This window comes from Botrytis deweyae (genome assembly GCF_014898535.1).
Source record: "Botrytis deweyae strain B1 chromosome Unknown BDEW_001, whole genome shotgun sequence".
Classification (NCBI taxonomy): Eukaryota; Fungi; Ascomycota; class Leotiomycetes; order Helotiales; family Sclerotiniaceae; genus Botrytis; species Botrytis deweyae.
In genome coordinates, this window is record NW_024066208.1 from 1,582,057 (window position 1) to 1,601,404 (window position 19,348).

Genomic DNA, 19,348 nt, shown 5'->3' on the forward strand with positions numbered 1-19,348 from the left:
TATGCATGTCATGAAATTAGGTATCACACACTCCGTAGAAAGAAATGCTACCTAGATAGTCCTAGGTGGCTAGCTGTATCAACATGATCAACTTATGGTACCTTTTCATCTCATCTATGAGAATGACTATACATATATACGGATTTATTATATATATATATATATATATATATATATATTGCTACCACTCCCATCTAATCTCATTTATTCCATATAATACAATAACACAAATAAATAACCCTAGGTATATTCAAACCTCACCTTCACCTCACTTCACCTCACTTCACTTCACTTCACTCCATTCACTCCTCACAACCGATCAATCCATGGATGTATCATGTCTCAAAGTTTTCCCAGAGGAGCTTTGACCTCAACACTTAGCAAGCTCCATGAGCCAATCAAACAAACAAAGACCTTTCAGCATTCACTCCTCCCTCCTCATTTCCCATGTTCCGATGATTCGATGACATCAATACGTCATCACCATCCTTGTTTGTTTTCCTCCCATCGGATATCGTACCCCAGAGAAAAAGGCGGTTTGAAGCGGCAAGCTCTCGATCTGGCTATTCCATCTGAGCCACCGACCAAGGTATCGTTGGAACATTTCCATTATCAATTAGAATGTCTCAGTGGAAGATGTATCAAACGATGCAGAAGAGAGGCAAAAGGAATGCGGAGATCCCATTCTACATTTCGTGTGAGTGGCTGAGATGAAACGGCTGGGTAGGTAGGGGCTGAAAGATAGGTAGGTAATAGGCAATAGGTAATAGGTAATAGGTAATAGGTAATAGGTAATAGGTAATAGGTAATAGGTAATAGGTAATAGGTAAATAAAGAATCCTGCACATTTCTTCTGATGATTTCTTCTGATGGCATCTCTTGTAGCTACCTACGCTCCTACGTCCTAGCTACCTCCGTAGGTCGTATATTCCTATTCCTTCCTACCTATTCCTGTTTAATATATGCACACACTCACATACTCGTATGCATATATTGGTTGCTGCTTTTGACCCGCATGTAAATTGACTACCTACCTACCCTACCTTGGTACCTAGTGGCTACATACCAAGTCGCTTCTCGTTCCGCTCTTTCCCTGATTTGAATGAATTGGATGAGATGATCTGGTACAGTAGATGTAGAGCGTGAAGTGAATCTGGATTCTGCATCGTACTTTCCGATATCCTCCCTTGAGTCCCTTCTCCTCCTTCTTCACCCCTCACCCCTCACCCACCAATCACAAAGCAGCATCGAACCACAACAATCAATGCTCAAACCTGACTTGGCTCGATTGGGTATATTTTAGTTCGCTTGCTAGGTAACTAACTAGAGCTTGTTATTTACCATCTACCACCTACCACCTACCTAGTACCGACTTACTCCTCTTTCCTTCCAAGCTTCGTCATTCGATCTCTTCTTCCAACTTCTTAAAAGGATTCGAATCGTCTACATCTCTGCATCTCTTCATCTCTTCACCCTCAATCAACAACACAACACAACACATTTAACTCTCCGACTTCAATACATCCCATTCATACATACATACGAGAGATTCAAGGATCCCGTCAATCTTCAATCATCATGATTGATCCAATGCAAGTCCTCGAGATGGACATTATGAAGAAGACCACTTCTCTTCTCCCAGTTCCAACAAGCACGGCGACGGCTACTCCCTCGGTCGCCCCAATCCCAACAGTCGTTCCTAATGTTCCAACTTATGAAGTTGCTGGTCAATCAGGTCAGACAACATTATGGGTAAGTTGTCTCAATCAAATGATTCCGACACATGCAACATTGTTGGCTAATTGTAACACTTATTAGGTTGTCTTTGTGATCATGTTCCTCTCAACTCTTACCTTTTTCTACTTGGCTTGGAGAGTACCAGTTGTAAGTGTCTCGCAGATTCTAACAATCAACCGATCAATATGCTAACCTATCGTGTTGTAGCAAAAACGCCTCTTCCATGTTCTGACTGCATTCATCACTCTTTTCGCCACCCTCTCATACTATGCAATGGCAATTGGTGATGGAAACGCTCTTACACACATTGTTCTCCGAGAAGTCCACAAGCACACCCCAGATACTGTTGAGCACGTCTATAGACAAGTTTTCTGGGCCCGTTATGTTGATTGGAGTGTGACTACTCCTCTCCTCCTCCTCGATCTCTCATTCCTTGCTGGTCTCAATGGTGCTAACATCTTGGTTACCATCGTTGCTGATCTCGTCATGGTTTTGACTGGTCTCTTTGCTGCCTATCACAATGATGGCGCTGCCAAGTGGGGATGGTATGCTATGGGATGCGTTGCCTTCTTGGTCATCATCTATCAACTTGTCATCCCTGGCCGTCGCGCTGTTTCAAGCAAGGATGCTAAGACCTCGAAGCTTTTCGCTGCCATTGCAGGTTACACTTTGATCATCTGGACCCTTTACCCAATCGTCTGGGGTATTGGTGATGGATCCCGCACTTGGTCGGTTGATGCCGAAATCATTGCTTATGCTGTCCTTGATGTCTTGGCCAAGCCTGTCTTTGGTCTCTGGCTCTTGTTCGCCCATGACGGCAGTTCTTCTACTTCCGTTGAGGGATGGTGGAGCCATGGTTTGTCCAGCGAGGGTGCCATCCGCATCGATGACGATGAGGGTGCTTAAATCTCCTCTGTATTTTAACCTGTACGATGCTAGTCGCGAATGATGTGACAATGATGTATCAAGGAGATCAAACAAATTGTTGCTATTGACATAAAGGATAGGAGGAAGGCGCCAGATAATGAAAGAAATGAGTTATGAGATGGTTGGGATGGACGGGGAGCTATTACTGGCTTTTTTTCTTCTTTTACTATTCGGAGGGTATTCGGCATTTGGCATTTGAGCAGGGGAAAACCTCTTGTAGTATAACTGCAGTGTAGAGGATAATAATCAATCAAATATTACTTTACAACATTCTTCATCCTCTAATTTACTCATTTGTGATTTCTTGATATTTGATGATGTATGAATCTAAATACATGCTCTGCTCTCTTGATAATGATGATAATAGTGATGCACAATAAGATATAGCATTAACGCATCTTCCTTTCCTACAGACTTGACATGAATATTAATTCGAATGTCCAAATATACAAGTATTATACAATATGATACATGAGAATTCGAAAAAAAAAAAGGTCATCTAGACCCCAAAACAATATGTAGCAAAGAAGAGAGAGAAGGAGAAATCAAGCCAAACCCAACCACTTCAGCGCCTTCCGACTATTCCCCTTGTGAACCAACCCCCTCATCTCGAGCTCATCTCTTTCCCTCGCATTCCTGCCTTCAAATGGAGCATTAACATTAGTATTATTATGATTATTAGAAAACATGCTCCGTCTCCTGGCGCTGACGGGCGAATAACAGCCCATGACCATACGATCGTAGGCATCGTCGTCGCTGTCTTCTTCGTACGTATAGTCGAGTTGGGAGTCGGCGAGCGAGAGGTGGGGGGAAGAGGATGAGCTGCTGGCGGTGGTGTAGGGTGAGGTTTTGGGGAGGGCGTATGCGAATTCTTCTTCTTCTCCTTCTCCTTCTTGTTGTTGGTGATGATGGGGCTGTTGCCGTTCTTGAATTTGGTTTAGGGTGATGGATTGAGTATGAGGGAAAAGCTCCGAGTTTGAGGGAGAAAGATTCGGGAGAGGGGAATGGGGATGAGAGAACAGTGCGGATTGACGCTCAATCGCGATAGGGATGTGGCGGATCGTCGAACCACTACCGCTATGTCCGCTAGAACTCGAATCTGCTGCGATAAGCGATGGTATTCTTGCAGTTGACCGATTGCTGTTTGGGCATGGAGATGAGGGAGATAATCTGGTCGGCGGACGTGGAAGTTCGATTTCTGAGTCACTGGGGGAATCGTAGAGGGAAGATGTACGATAAGAATCTTCGGGGAAGATTAGTGTGGGCATGTGTGTGCTGGAATCTGCACGTGGTAGTTCTTCGTTGGTGCATGTTGATGCGTCTTGCATAAGGATAGTAGAACTGGGTGTTGGTGAAAGTTGGAGGAAGTCTGGTTCGACACTGTACCAGGATAATCTCTCAACAATGTTTTTGCGGATGAGGTATAGGAAGTTTTCTATCTCCAGGGAGCAGGCGGTGGAAGGAAGATGATAGTCTGCTTTGAAGAACAGTGAGTATGAGGATGAAGGGCAATTTAGTATTTCTTCATCTGCTTCTTCGGAGGCGCCGAGAGAAGATTTAAGGACATTGCGGTCTGAAATCTCGGGACGTCTATGAGCCGTAGAGATAGCGAAATCGTATGAACGATGCGAAGAATGAAATTGGGAAAGAGGGGGTTTGGCGAAGGAAGGAGGATCGGACGAAAGCGTATCCAAAACCCCAGCTACCTTGACGAGATCTGAACCTAGGAGGCTGCGAAGAGCAATTACGGTTGCGATTTGATCAAATGGAAAACTAAGAACAAGAAATCGAACTAGCGAGTTCGTAGCTAGATACAGTTCGAGATGGGGAACTATCAGATCGGCAAGCAATCTGGGATCGTTCATGGGATCTAAACCTTTACGCGCAGGAAGTGGTTGAGACATGAACGTTTGCATGGCGCTTGCAATTAGAAACCTACTTTTTGTTAGTTCGTGAGAAGGCACAAAGATGGAAGTCAAAATACCTGAGATCAATTCTACCACTTCGGCTCTCGCCACTTTTTTTGACACCAATGTGTTCAACTTGTCCAAGAAGTTGAGCACAGAAAACATTACTTATTCCCTTCTCGCACCCAACCGCAAGAATCTGATCAACAGCAGGCCCCTCGTAACATGTCGAATTGCCATTACTAAACATATCTTTTAAGAATGGACCCAATCCAGACATTAACGAATTTTGATGTTTGCTAAGTGCTGCGGCCTCATTTGGGAAGTGAAAATTCAAAAAGGAACGGAATTCATTTTGGATGTCCATTGACTTATTCGTATAGGCGCCCGAAAATTCGTAGAAATTATCAACTTTGTCTTCGTGGATAGGAAACGTAGCTGATGCGGGCGTTGGTAAAGGTTGATTGGTCACAACATTGACGTTTTCTGACGCCCTAAGTTGCTCCATCTCTTCGTGAACAGGCGACTCGCTTAGAAAGAATGGATCGAATTCGACATGCTGTTGATAGTCCCAGTGACTTTTAACCCTCTCTTGATTTGCGAACTGTCTTGAATTCAAAGCTTCATCAGCCATGTTTGCTGTACTGGGAGGCGTGGGTAAAGGTCGCGGTAAATTCGGTGGCGGTATTGGGAAATTGCCGCTTCTATACTCTGATATCGATCGCATGATCTCTCTTGGCGAGTTATCCGTGAAATGAATCACTACATCCTCAACGATATCGAATACCGGCTCATTTGAACTGAAATCCTCCTTAACCTCATAATCACTGCCCTTAGTTATCCTGGGTATACTTTTTGAGCTTGAGCACATCGAATTGTCTGACAAAGGAGTGCTTGCAATCGAAGGGCTCCTGATCATAGTCCTGGAGGCCTTTACAAATGCTGTTTTGGGCAACTGCTCAAAAGTTGAATCTCTAATGGAAATTTTCCTCGATATGTTTAAGGCATTCTTAAGATCACTTGCTGATGCTGCACGTTTAAATTTCCTCAGATCTTTCGAGCTATCATCCACCAACAGGTCCCCTGCTGACTTCGTCCATCCCATAGGTGTGGAAGGTGTTGGCAAAGCAGATTGCATATCCACAACACATGCTTCACCATAGACAACGTTGGGTATAGAAAATGAGGCATCTTCGTCTTGCGAGATGTATTCAAAGTAATCCTCATCCTCGTCAATGTCCGTATTTTGTTGCGTTGAATATCTACTTCTCGGCACTGGAAAAGATGGCTTCGAGCTCGACGGAGGTTGAGGGCCGAATGTGCCACTGTACTGGCTAAGTCGACTGCCTTCTCTAGTGGGTTGACTTAACATGGGCTCAGGAGGTATCGAAAGAATCGTCGTCCGGATATCATCGCCATTTTGGAATTTCCACGATGATGGTTCTGGTGTAATTGTTCTAGACTCTCCAGAAATATGTATAACTTGAAGGCCACTATCATCCCTACTTCTCAAACCATTGGCTCCATGTATCCCTTTCCCATCAATATTGTTCTCGTGCCCTGGTAGGTCTTTTGCGCGTAATGTCGCTGCGCTTCTCGTACTTCTTAAATCCAACATCTTCGGTAACTTCGCGCGAGTTCTCACTGCTGTTTTTGCCGTTCCTGGATCAGGAACAGGATTGGAAGATTTGGCATTTTTGAAAAGACCTGCTACTCCATCCTTGACAATATCATGAAAGATAGTCTCTGCTTCTGCGAAGTTTCCATACGTGAGCCTTTGGGATATTCTAGCAACGCATATTGCTCGAGCACTAACACTACCGCCATTCAAAAATGCCAATTTTGATTGAGGTGATGATCGTAGAAATGACCTCGCTTCTTCGTTTCGTTGTGCGAGAGCGATATAGACATCGCGGACAAATGCTCGAGCTTCAAATGGCTCTTGCTTGTGATCTTCACTTAAATAATGATCGAGAGGCGCAACGATGAGAATCATGTGCGAGTGTGGAAGAAGTCGTAGTTGTGTTGTGATGGTATTTATGTTTCCTTCTAATGCAACCAGCTTTCCAACACTCAGGTTCTCGTCCGAGGTTATTGGTGTCATTTTGGAGATCGAATTATGAGTCTTGGTCTCCTTCGTTGATAATGTTTGCCACACATCCATTCAGGAAACTCAAAGTACAAAATAGTTTATGGACACAAATGAACAAGAGAAGTATATAATTTTTACAGTCAACGGTAGGAAATGAGATAGCTAAACAGGTAAAAAAAATATGATGTGAAAGTCTGTGATAAATTGGAATTTGGAGACAGTGGAGGCCACTAGACCTCTTACCACTGCCACCATCCGAGGACGGAATCACACGCTACCAAGAATGTAAGGGGCCCGGCGTTTAAATGGCGTAAGTGATACCGAGGAGATACATCTTGACTCTTTGAGGCCATCTTGATTCCATTTTGGTACCAGTTGAGTCTCGACTGATCTCCACCAGGATGTAGATTAAGGTTTGAAAGTCTGAAATTTTGAACGATCATTGGCCAATCATCAATTATTGGTCGATCGCTTCTTATACTCCGTGCGCTAATAGATTGGATCGGCACGGAACCAAAACTAGCTGGAACGGACCGTATTGGTGGGATATTACGGAGAGGGAGTACACGCACGAAATCTTCGTCGGCTGTGCTTGCTTGTGATGTAGATGGACAATCCTTTCACTGCCTGTTGACTGATACAATCTGCAATCTTCTGTCACGTTTCTAACAAATTACTCTTTCAACCTTCCAATCCAACTTGAGCTTCACGTTAGGTGTACACACAAGTGCACCGCAAAGTCAAGAGGGCAGACAGCAAGAAGCTACCGATGAGGCAGGTACCTCACTAACTCACTCTGCTGAGGTACTTTCGGTCGTGCGTGAAGGTCTAAGTTATCATAATGCAAGGACAAAGAACACTAATCGCACACCGAGTGTTTTCTTGGCTCTATTGCGGGAAGGTTCTCCCCAGTGATGCTATAATTGACTGACTGAATGAGGAAGAGTCCAGTCTCACACTATTTATCGATTTAAATAATGAGACTAGGGGCAAGGATTCGAAATCCGGAGTACATCAGTAGCTCACATGTTCTACAGCTTGTTTGCACATCATGACGCAGGGGAGTGTGAAAAAGGAAATGTTGTAAAGTTGATATGAGATAGTTAACGGGGAAGTGTAGCCCTATGGTCATTTAATCGCGTGAAGTTTTGCATATATCAAAATGGTTTATTTCACATCAGATAGCAAAAAACATTGCGTCTGCTGTTTCCCGATGCCAGGAAAGGAGTCGATGATAATGGCCAACCGATGATACTGCAACTGTGGCAGAGGAACAATACACCCGCTGACCAATATGGATCAAGGTACACAGAATTAGCCATCAAGCTTGTCGAATAAACTTTTTATCACCAAAGTAAAAATTACATAGCCTGAGATTTCAGACTTGAAACATCCGATCTTGGCTATCCGGAATATTTAGCATATAGTCGGAGATTTTTTTTAAACAAGCGACTAACTAGATAAATTGGACCTAGTCGTTCAATCGTCTTTAGTCCTCGTCCGAGTCTAATAGCTCTGCTAACTCTGCTTCTTCTTCTGCAGTCATCAGGCCCTTTTTAGGCTCGACTTTCTCCTCCTTCACGACTCCTTTAGCATTCTCTTCGCGCTCGAGGCGTGCCTTCTCGAGCTCCCCTTTGGTGAGTCCCCAAATTCTTACGGTACCATCGATACTGGTACTAATAGCTTGCTTTTCGCCCTTCAGAACCACCAGGCCCGTAACTTCCTCATAATGACCATCATAAATATGCCATAATTTCCCAGTTGCCTTGTCCCAGATTTTCACATCCTCGTCTCTACCTGCAGTCACAACCCACGTATCGGTGACAGCTACAGCACGAACATAGTCTCCATGCTCGTACGTTTCTTCTGTGCTCCAATTCTTCGCTCTTGATAAGCATTTAGCTGTACCATCGGCACTTGCAGTCCACAAATCCGTCTCTTCGTCATCGCCAGCAAATATGACCTGGTAGACGCTTGTTTCGTGCTCAAGGATCGTATCTCTAGTAGGCTTGCTCTGTGCCGGAACGTCTTCGGTAGCGTCTATTATTTGAGATGCAGATGACAGGCTAATGCGCCATCTTCGAATATGGGGATCACTACTTGAAGAAACGAGAACAATGGCGGTGCTTGTAGAATCTTCGGGGTCCAGAGCGAGGTCTTGTACTGCCATCATGGATTCACTCTTATCTCGCAGGGTATGCAATCGTTCACCAGTGGCGGTGTTCCATACCATGATTTTGGCATCAGCACCACCAGATATTAAGCACTTGAAAAGGAGTCAGTACGCACATCTAACCTCAACCAAGGCGAAGAAGCTTACATCCGTTCCCTCGATGTTCACGCAGATGATTGCTTTAACAAAGTCTGAATGGCCCTTGAATTTCTTGCCCAGCTCTTTGCTTTCCCTATCCCAACTCCAAATTTGTTTGTCCCAACATCCCGCGAAAACTGTATTACCACCATGGCCGCCGATGGCTACTGAAGTAACTGGCGCAGTTGGACCTCGATAAACTGTTTTTGTATCTCTAGTCTAATGGCGAGGTTAGATAATACTTAGAAATATGGCATAACCCTAGATAATATCGTACCTACTTCAGTATTGACCTTCTGTACGCAGCCAGCACTTTCCGCGATATAAATACATTGGGAGGAAAATGGGTCTGGAATCAAGCTCAGAATCTTTGATTGTAAAACAATAGGGTTTCCATTCTTGTTGCCCGACTTTGCAGCTCTACGTGCTCGTGTAGATTCAGATGCGTCAGTCTGGAAAAAATGGCCTGGATCAGTTGAACGAGACATGATTGATATTAAATGTAATCAAGGAGCAGTTTGCATGTTAATTATATGCATATATTGACACAGCAAATATAGTGCGGGTTCATTACCACCCTGGGCATTCGAAATTCAATCATATCATACCTAAATTACAGGGGTAGCGACGCGTAAAGTGGAATTTACGCCGACACGCGATTCCCTTATCCAAGTCGCGTAATCTATTCAGCATTCACAACTTCATAGGGGTCCATTTTGATCCATAACAAATGTTCTGAAAACTATCCTGCCTGCGACATCTCAATTAAGATGGCTTCCACAACCCAGATTAACCTACGGCCCAGGCCGGCTCATACTTCTGGGCCAACTTATCTTTCGTATACCCCAAATGGAACAAAACTGGTTACAATTGGTTCCAATAACACAATTAGAGTATACAAGACCGGGTCTGATGGAGAACCTACAAATATTGATGACTGTCAAGAGCAGAACATGGCAGTTGATTCAACAGTAGGGCTCCAAAAATCTGTGAAGAATGGCATGCTAATTTTGCTTCAAGAATGAATTTTTCATCGCAGGCTCTGAAGATGGAACTGTTAGCAAATATTCCCTCGATTCGATGTCGTTCGACAAATTCCTTATGCGCTGTTCGTTGCCAGTCCGAGACATTGCGATATCACCGAACGGGAAATGGTGTGCCGTTGCCAGTGACGAACTGACCGTCAAAATCGTGAATACAAACGATGTAAACCATACAATGTACCTCAGAGACCAGCAGAAGCCTGTGAAGCACGTATCCTTCGACCCAAGCAATAAATTTATAACTCTATCATGTACGGACGGTATGATCTACGTTTATTCATTGTTAAACGAGGATCCTGAACTCGTGAGGACAATCGATGGAATTATTAGGGCCGTTGAGACGGATGATGAGATTAGTTCAAAAGTCGCATGGCATCCAGATGGCAGAGCATTCGCTGCACCGACTGCGACAAGAGATATTCAAGTCATGTCCAAGAGTGACTGGGAGAAACAGCGTATCTTCGCAGATGGTCATACTGGAGATATCACAGCATTGGCTTGGTCGCCAAACGGAGCAATGCTTGCATCGGCTGGAAAAGATAAAAAAATATTACTTTGGGAGACCAAAACACAAAAGATCATCGCTACTTATGACCATGCAAATGTTATGGATTTAGCCTGGCATCCCACAGATAACTTGCTCTCATTCACGAACTCGGATGGAGAAGTCTATATATTTCAAGATTTTGTACCCAGTGAGCATGCTCATCTAGTCAAATTAGGACGCCAACCAGCCCCTTTTGTACATGATCCCTTGTCAGAAATATCAAATAATGCACGGCGACCAAACACAAATGGCACAAAAGATATGCCCCTTCGAGGCGTCCGGCGTGGCTCCCCCGACAGTTTGGATGATATCCTTGGATCTGACATATTGGGGGATGAAGATGACTTTGTTATCGATGACGATGGCGCTGGTTACGCACTCGGGTTGAATGGTAATGGCAAGAGACCCGCAGACGATGTCGATTCTTACGGGGTCTCTAGGAATAAGAGGCATGCACAATCATGGGAGCCACAGTATCACGAGTCATTTCAACCTGGTAGCACTCCCTGGCGAGGAGACCGAAAGCATCTTTGTCTCAATCTTATTGGGTTTATCTGGACGATTGATCAGGGTGATTATCATCAAATAAGCGCAGAATTCTACGATCGCGAAACCTACCGCGATTTTCGCTTTACGGATCATTTACTGTATGATAAAGCCTGCCTGAACGAGAATGGCTCCCTTTACTCTTGTCCTTCCGGTAATGGTCATCCAGCAACGGTATTATATCGCCCTCATGAATCCTGGACTAGTGGTACAAATCGTGTGGAATGGCAAACAGAGCTCCCTAAAGGTGAGGAAGTGAGTGCCATTGCACTTAGCGATTCTTTTGTCACAGTCACTACCACCAAAAATTACGTACGCATATACACACTTTTCGGAATACCGTTCAGAGTATATAGACAAAAGAGTAGTCCTATGGTTACCTGTGCGAGTTGGAGGGACTATGTTCTTACCTTGGGGAATGGTCCCGTAGGTGCGGATGGTAATACCAAACTACTGTATACCATACAAAACATTAAAAGAGATGAAATTTGCCAAAACGAAGATGTCGTAGCCTTGCCAGATGGCGAGACAGTCAAAAGTGTTTTCTTCTCAGACAACGGGGTAAGCGCACATTCTGAATCAAGATAATTGTATTCACTTAACTGACTCAAATCTTCAGGATCCATGTATATATGACTCTACCGGAACACTACTAACTCTTGTCCACTGGCGTGAGCCATCACAGGCAAGCTGGGTTCCTCTCCTTGATACAAAACTTCTTTCTCGTCTCGCAAGTGGGCGTAAGACAGAGACATATTTCCCCGTGGCGGTGTCAGACAACAAATTCCATTGCATTATCTTGAAAGGTGATGACAAATATCCTTACTTCCCTCGTCCTCTACTCTCCGAGTTTGATTTCCAGATACCCATTTCCTCACAGTCAAAGCCTGATAATGGGGATGATGACGACGATGAGATGGGTGCAGATGAAATGAAGAAATTAGAAGGAGAATTCGCTCTCAAGAGTATTCTTTCAATATTAAAGTCAGATCTTGTCAAATCCACTGCAAGCACAAGGGCAGAACGAGAAGAGTTGTTAACCATGGATGTCGAAATTGACAAGACACTTTTGAGGATGATGATGGCGGAATGTATAGAAGGCGAGGAAAGAGGCATGAGGGCATTGGAGATGGTGCAATTAATGAAGGATAGGACAGGTAAATTTATCGAGGCAGCAGGCAAAGTAGCAGATAAATACGATAGGACGATTTTAGGAGAAAAGATCAGGGAGTTGGGTGAGGAAAGACTGTTGGAGATGGATGAGGACTAAATAAGCAATGGGTCCATGAAGGTATCACAAATGCATTTGCACGAATTGTAGGATAAGGAATGATTTATGTATCTAAGAAGCTTAAAAGTGATCTTCACAATAGCCGACCAGGAGCGGATACCTTCATGGTACTCCTTAAAGTCTGAATTTGAGTTCGATGATTGAATGATCGCTTATGCTTAGATGCTCCTTTAATCTCAGTCCAACGTCTATGGATGTAGAAAGTACTTGGAATAGCCTCTTTTTCACTGAAAGAAATTCAAATTCACATCGAATAGACATGAAGAGTCTAAATTCAGGTGTTGTTCAGGTGAAGTTAAGTCTCTATCGTGCGTAGAGATATATGTACAACGTATTGATCTCATTGGTCATTTTGATGTTGTCTATTAAACGTGGGGTACCTCGCGTACTCGCTTGGGTGCGATCCACCATCATCAGCATCCGTGATAACATAACACTCTTCATTATTCTTTTATGAAGATGGTTCTACGGTGTGTGTATGCATGACTTGTCTTATCAACCACTATGAGGAAAACCCTAGGCAGGAATTATGAAGCCTTATCGCATGTGTATGGAGTGGAGAAGCAAAGAACGCAATGCCAACAAGATGGGGATGCTGGTGATATGGCATTGGATCGACTAGATTCTAGACTAACTGGACCTTTCATAAGAAGACAGCAAAGCATGAGAAAAATTTTAACTTGTCCAAAATGGAAAGGTGCCCAAGTACTGGAAGAGAATTTTTGAACAAAAGATCTTGCATTAGTCGTCAAGGGAAAGTTATGATATTTAATACATTGTCTAGCACTGGATTAAGGGAGAGCACCAGGCATCTAGATAATGAAACAATATTCATATTTCCATTCATAAATTGGGTTTAGATTTTGGATTTGAATAACTGTGAATAACTACCTAGTAGTGTAGTCGGAAAGGATCAGACGAAATGGAGGGGTTGTTTGCGTGTGAAATTCTTACTCGTAGATTGGAGAGATGATTGAAGATTAATAAAGATTGAAGATCGATGATTGTACCAAATGATGATGAATTGGATTGAATAAATGAGATGAAATGATTAGATTGATTACGTACCTGTGGCGTATCGATCGATCAAGCCACACCACACTGTATGGATGTGGCTAAAACGTAACTGTAGCCGATTCTTTTCGATGCATTACCTTGGTAAATTATATGAATGAAGTGAACCCGGGAAAGAGTAAATAAATTCTATCTTCAACCTCAAATAGCTACGGAATCCCCTGCTATTGGGTCTTGATATACCAAAGAGTCTCTTTATACCTTCTTGGTTTAGATATTACCAGCACGCGCCAGACTCAGATATCATCTCTCCATCTTGTGATCGTCGACACCGAACGCGATATTTCTTAAAAACTTAGCTTCAACACCTTTCCCCTCTAGGCACATCTTGGTTACCCCTCGACAACAACGCAATGGCTGCTCTTGGTGAGGATTTGCTCGGGATAGTTAACAAGCTTCAAGATCTTGTCTTTAACACTATTGGCAATGATAGCTTAGATCTGCCACAGATTGTACTGCACTCTTTAAAACATGCTGCGAAAACTGGCACTGATATCAATTTCTAGGTAGTCGTTGGTTCCCAATCCTCTGGAAAATCATCCGTACTGGAGAACATCGTCGGTCGAGATTTCCTTCCTCGTGGTAGTGGGATTGTCACCCGTAGACCCCTCATTCTACAACTTATCAATGTACCCTCAGAGGAAGAAGATGCACCAGAAGCGCACACAGCAGCGAGTGTGGCTACACAACCAGAATGGGCCGAGTTTCATCATATCCCAAACAGGAGATTTACAGAATTTCAGGATGTGAAGAGGGAAATCGAGAACGAAACGGCGAGAATAGCTGGAAACAACAAGGGGATCAATAGATCACCCATCAACCTTAAGATATACTCGCCCCACGTTCTTAGCTTGACTTTGGTCGATCTGCCAGGTTTAACCAAGGTAATTCCTGTTATTCTTTATGTTGCAAGCAAGAGGGTGAGGTTTTGACTGTTTGCAGGTTCCTATCGGAGATCAACCCACAGATATCGAAAAGCAGACCCGAAATCTGATATCGGAATATATTGCGAAACCAAACAGTATCATTCTGGCTGTATCCCCAGCAAACGTTGATATCGTCAACTCAGAGGCTCTAAAACTTGCCAGGCATGTCGACCCTCTTGGCCGAAGAACCATTGGAGTTCTTACAAAAATAGACCTTATGGACCATGGTACAAACGCTATGGATATCCTGTCGGGCAGAGTCTACCCCCTTAAGCTGGGATTTATCGGTGTCGTCAACCGATCACAACAAGATATCCAAGGGAACAAGACACTTTCCGAGGCATTGAAGTCGGAAGCGGACTTCTTCAAACACCACCCTGCATATAGAAATATGGCAAACCGATGCGGAACCCAATTTCTGGCAAAAAGTCTCAACACTACTTTGATGGCGCATATTCGAGAGAGATTACCTGATATCAAGGCTCGTTTGAATACCCTGATGGGACAAACTCAACAGGAGCTTGCTAGTTACGGGGACATGCATTTCAGTGGCAAGGAACATAAAGGTGCATTGATTTTGCAATTGATGACTAGATTCGCATCTTCTTTCATCGCATCCATTGATGGTACCTCAACGGAGATCTCGACCAAAGAGTTATGCGGAGGAGCCAGAATATACTATATCTTCAATTCCGTGTTTGGTAATTCATTAGAAACTATAGACCCAACGACGAATCTTTCCGCCCTGGATATCCGAACGGCAATCCGAAATTCGACCGGTCCACGACCTAGCTTATTCGTACCCGAGCTCGCATTCGATCTTTTAGTCAAGCCACAAATCAAGTTATTGGAGGTTCCTAGTCAAAGATGCGTGGAACTAGTTTACGAAGAGCTGATCAAGATATGCCATACTTGTGGCTCAACTGAACTCACCAGATTCCCCAGACTCCAGACCAAGCTTATCGAGGTGGTCTCTGATCTGTTGCGCGAACGTCTTGGCCCAGCTTCTCAATATGTGGAGTCTCTTATCTCCATTCAAAGGGCATATATCAACACAAATCATCCCAATTTCCTTGGCGCAGCTGCAGCAATGAGTAACGTTGTTTCCAACAAGCAAGAAAAGGAGAGGAGAAGGTTGATCCAGGAAGAAAAGGAGAGAAAGGAGCACAGACGCCGAAAGGAGCTTGAAGCTACAAATGGCGGGGAAACTCCAGAAGAAGGGGAAGACGCTGTTCCAGAGAAGCTCGAAAACTTACCACACCGAAAACATCTCCAAAAGACATCTCGAAGCATGTCACCTGCAATCCGGGAAAATGGTACAAGCGCCATGGTATCATCAATGAACGGACTTCGTGGAGGATCACCACCAAGGTTCAACGGCCAAGCAGCTGGTGGTGCTCGTGATTCGTTCTTGAACTACTTCTTTGGCAAAGACGGTGGTTTGCCTGGTGGAGCAGGTATCCCACAAGCATCTTCGTCAGGGCAAATGATGGGAAATCCAAACCTTGGCAGACACGTGAGCCAAAGCGCAGAACCAAGTATTACACAAAGTATCAGGCGGCAGGAAGAACGTCCTGTTCAAAGAACACCAGCCCAACAAGCTCGTGAGGATGATTACGAACTCGGACGTGCACAGAGAGATTATAATTATGATTCTCCCTTCGTGAGTTCTGCATTCTATTCTATACCACTAAATTATGAATCAAAACTAACACCAAACCTTAGGGAAATAATGCCGAGCCAGCACTCACAGACCGCGAAGCCATGGAAACTGAACTCATTCGTGCCCTTATATCATCGTACTTCAACATTGTCCGTGAATCAATAGCAGACCAAGTCCCCAAAGCTGTTATGCATTTACTAGTCAATCACTCTAAAGACGTGGTTCAAAACCGTCTGGTTAGCGAATTGTATCGCGAAGACTTATTCGGCGAGCTCCTCTATGAAGATGATGCAGTGAAGAAGGAGAGAGAGAAGTGCGAGAAGTTGTTAAGGACGTACAAGGAGGCTGCGAAGATCGTAGGAGAAGTAGGTATTTAGAGTTTGGGGTTCAGAGCGCAAGACAAAAATATAGATGGATGTGACGATGACACGCAATGCAATTTCATGAACTGCTCATGATGGTTTGGTGGGCACAAAGGGATTGGTGATAGGTGATGAAGGATGGGTTTGGTGATGGATATGAAAAGAAAACAAACGCCGACGAGATCAATACTTGTAGACTACACACACAGCTCCTAATCTGCATTGTCTGCGCTACTTACGGAACATGGAACGAAAAACGAACTGTAATTTTTCCTACTTCAGAAGCATTATCTCTGACTTCTTGATACTTATGTCGTTACGCTCACTGTACTTTATGCAAGCCATTGTGTTCCGATTCTCTTCTCTCTGGGTATTCTCATGTTAGATGATTGTGGATGACAATGAATCTAATAGCGATGGTAGTTCTATACAGCGAATAAGATGTGATCAAACGCAATTTGCCCCTTTCAAGCTACAGTATTTCACTTTTGATGCAAACTAGAGTGATTTATGTATTTTGAATACCTAGTATAATGTGAACTTATACCATCTATTCAAAACTGACCAGAAGATGATGGGAACTGATAGTGCAAAGAAAAGAAGAGCAGAGCAGACTCAACAGTCTTGAGTTAACTTAAATTTCTACTATCCTTCCTCTATATTGAGGTGTACGGATGAAGATGGATGAAATGAAATGGTTGTTTTCTGAATGTATTGGTTATATCATATATATGGATAAGAATAGGTTATATAATCGGGAAATAGACATATAACATATATGATAAAACCACGGTTTACCGAACTGTAATATCAAGTATTGTACAGACTCCTCTAGGTAAGTGTGAATACCAGGACCTCACTCACTCTCTCCCCGGGAAAAGTATCTCGAAGAGAGGGATGGTTGTGAAGGGGAGGCTTCCATACCTATGTGTAGGAACAGTAGGTTCCTAGGGTAAACTCTATTAGCCTTATTGATGCTCACTCAGTAACCGAAATAAGTTGCACTGCAGAATGAGATCCTGTATTAATATCTAAGTCTGAACATAGTCCGGACCACTCTCGAGCCGCTAATCGGACTGTCATATTGGTTGCGAGGCTCAGATACATCTGGCCTAGGTGGGAACTATTCTGTCTATCAAGTCACGCTATGTAAATTTTCACGAGAGGATGAAGCAAAAGCAAGCATGAACCATAGGAAGTGACACTAAGTATTCATCACAACCTTAACATTGAATCACATATCATAATCATTGTAAGCTCAAAGTCAATACTTGCTGCGTTGGAAATCAATGAGCTTTAGAAAAATCTAGTACAGGGGCCGCGTATGGCGTGGATCGAAGCTCTCTAAGAGAAAGCAGAAAGACTTCTTAAAAGATGATCAATCAACACTCTTGAAACTTGCATGAAATTCAAAACGCCGCCGCATAAATCCATAGATGAAGAGAATTCTCCTTGAGAGATAATTCATGATTTATCTCAGAATGCAGGAAATCGTAAACCATTAAAACAATTATTTAGTATCTTGAGTCATTATCGTAGCAAAATAGCATTCGTCCATCCCAAACCCAAAACTGTACAAGGAGTGTTGCACAAATAAAAGAGACGCTTCCTTAGCAGAACGTATTGCGAGAGGCTCTAAAGAACAAGTCAGTCGCGACGAGCAATGTATATAAAGCGTTCGTACCTCAGTTGCAGCACATCTAGTAGCAGATTGAAATTCGAAAAAGATACACTCTCAGATGCCTCGAGCCCACTCATGATCACTATAACCGCCATACTCAACACTGAAATAAGAATTTTCAGAGCGGTCAAGGAGTTCCAGGCGTAACTCAATAATTGACTCCTTAATACGCTATGTAAAGTCAGCCAATAAAACCCAGGCTTGTAATGGTATGCTGTGAACTTACGTGGCGACATAACTCTGGAAATCGCTTCAAGATGAAGGAAGTGATTTCGCGTGTAGTGTAACGAGGTTGAAGTGCCTCTTGCCTGGGAACTTTGCCTTGAACCAACGGAGCATGAGTAGACATATACGCAATGCAACGGTCATGCTTGTCAGACCAACCTAATGGCAAGCCACAGCTGGGGACGCTCTTGTTGACGAGTTCAGGTCCAGGAACACGGAAATGGGTGAGTAAGTTATACGTCTTATCCTAAGCAGATATAATTGTAAGTATGGATCACTACCACAGCAAATGTTTGGCAAGTTCACTCATGCTTACCTCAGTAGGTGGTAGATGAAGACCAGGTCCAAGTGAAAGTGCTGGATTTTGAAGGAGTTTCTCGCGGGCTTCGCCAGCGCTAGCCCCGTTATAAGTAGCTTCGAGGGCGCGTCTGCGATCTTCAGATAGAACAACGGCCGCGGCTTCGGCTTCCCTCTTCTTGCGTCTACTCAAGGGACGAGGGGGAGTGCCATTCTCATTTTCTGTGACAATGTTAGATCTGGTTTGCTTGTATTGCAAAAGCTCGAATATATGACGAAGTATTGGTATAATCATAGAGAGTTCGGGTGATAAAGGTACTCACGATTGAATGGTGTCATCTAAATTTGTTGTTAGTAATCTCGGGTGTCGCGCAAAGGATGAAGAGCCACATACCGGCATCATAACTTGTGCCATGATGAAAACTTGTATTTTATAGTATTGGTTAATGGACTATAATAATATCAGATGTGGTTTAGGCGTACAGCCATGGTCCCTTATAGTTAAGACCGAGAAAGAGCTCACATACCGAAAAATGTGTTTTGAAGTTCGAGTCAGATCGAAAAAGAGGAGATATGATCTATTGCTATGCTTCAGTATGCCAAGCCAACAAACAATGAAGTTGAGGTAATAGGATGGTATATCCACGTGTACTATGTTTCGTTTTGTGCTGTTCTTCATAAATACCATGCATTGTAGTGGTGGTGTTGGTGGTGAAAGC

At 43.5% G+C, this 19,348-nt stretch overlaps 6 protein-coding genes across 6 annotated transcripts; 3 read left to right on the forward strand and 3 right to left on the reverse strand.

The window, feature by feature from the left end:
- Positions 1-1,578: 1,578 nt before the first annotated feature.
- Positions 1,579-2,643, forward strand: EAE98_000460 (uncharacterized protein; the record flags this gene model as incomplete). The annotated part of the gene is made up of 3 exons (XM_038948078.1): positions 1,579-1,752; positions 1,819-1,884; positions 1,945-2,643. 3 exons carry the CDS (start codon positions 1,579-1,581, stop codon positions 2,641-2,643), a joined length of 939 nt encoding a protein of 312 aa, XP_038815755.1.
- A 267-nt stretch (positions 2,644-2,910) lies between these two features.
- Positions 2,911-6,765, reverse strand: EAE98_000461 (uncharacterized protein). The gene is made up of 2 exons (XM_038948079.1): positions 4,649-6,765; positions 2,911-4,599 (listed from the first exon to the last, which is right to left on the reverse strand). Exons 1-2 carry the CDS (start codon positions 6,733-6,735, stop codon positions 3,210-3,212), a joined length of 3,477 nt encoding a protein of 1,158 aa, XP_038815756.1. The 5' UTR covers positions 6,736-6,765; the 3' UTR covers positions 2,911-3,209.
- A 1,033-nt stretch (positions 6,766-7,798) lies between these two features.
- On the reverse strand, positions 7,799-9,511 carry EAE98_000462 (uncharacterized protein). Its single transcript, XM_038948080.1, has 3 exons — positions 9,256-9,511; positions 8,984-9,193; positions 7,799-8,929 (listed from the first exon to the last, which is right to left on the reverse strand). Exons 1-3 carry the CDS (start codon positions 9,460-9,462, stop codon positions 8,153-8,155), a joined length of 1,194 nt encoding a protein of 397 aa, XP_038815757.1. The 5' UTR covers positions 9,463-9,511; the 3' UTR covers positions 7,799-8,152.
- A 233-nt stretch (positions 9,512-9,744) lies between these two features.
- Positions 9,745-12,380, forward strand: EAE98_000463 (uncharacterized protein; the record flags this gene model as incomplete). Its single annotated transcript, XM_038948081.1, has 3 exons — positions 9,745-9,945; positions 9,995-11,671; positions 11,730-12,380. The coding sequence occupies 3 exons, from the start codon at positions 9,745-9,747 to the stop codon at positions 12,378-12,380; spliced, it is 2,529 nt and encodes an 842-aa protein (XP_038815758.1).
- Positions 12,381-13,828: 1,448 nt separating this feature from the next.
- On the forward strand, positions 13,829-16,441 carry EAE98_000464 (uncharacterized protein; the record flags this gene model as incomplete). The annotated part of the gene is made up of 4 exons (XM_038948082.1): positions 13,829-13,927; positions 13,982-14,359; positions 14,418-16,064; positions 16,127-16,441. 4 exons carry the CDS (start codon positions 13,829-13,831, stop codon positions 16,439-16,441), a joined length of 2,439 nt encoding a protein of 812 aa, XP_038815759.1.
- A 1,720-nt stretch (positions 16,442-18,161) lies between these two features.
- On the reverse strand, positions 18,162-19,044 carry EAE98_000465 (uncharacterized protein; the record flags this gene model as incomplete). Its single annotated transcript, XM_038948083.1, has 5 exons — positions 18,162-18,278; positions 18,334-18,579; positions 18,649-18,851; positions 18,953-18,968; positions 19,024-19,044. The coding sequence occupies 5 exons, from the start codon at positions 19,042-19,044 to the stop codon at positions 18,162-18,164; spliced, it is 603 nt and encodes a 200-aa protein (XP_038815760.1).
- Between the last annotated feature and the right edge of the window lie 304 nt (positions 19,045-19,348).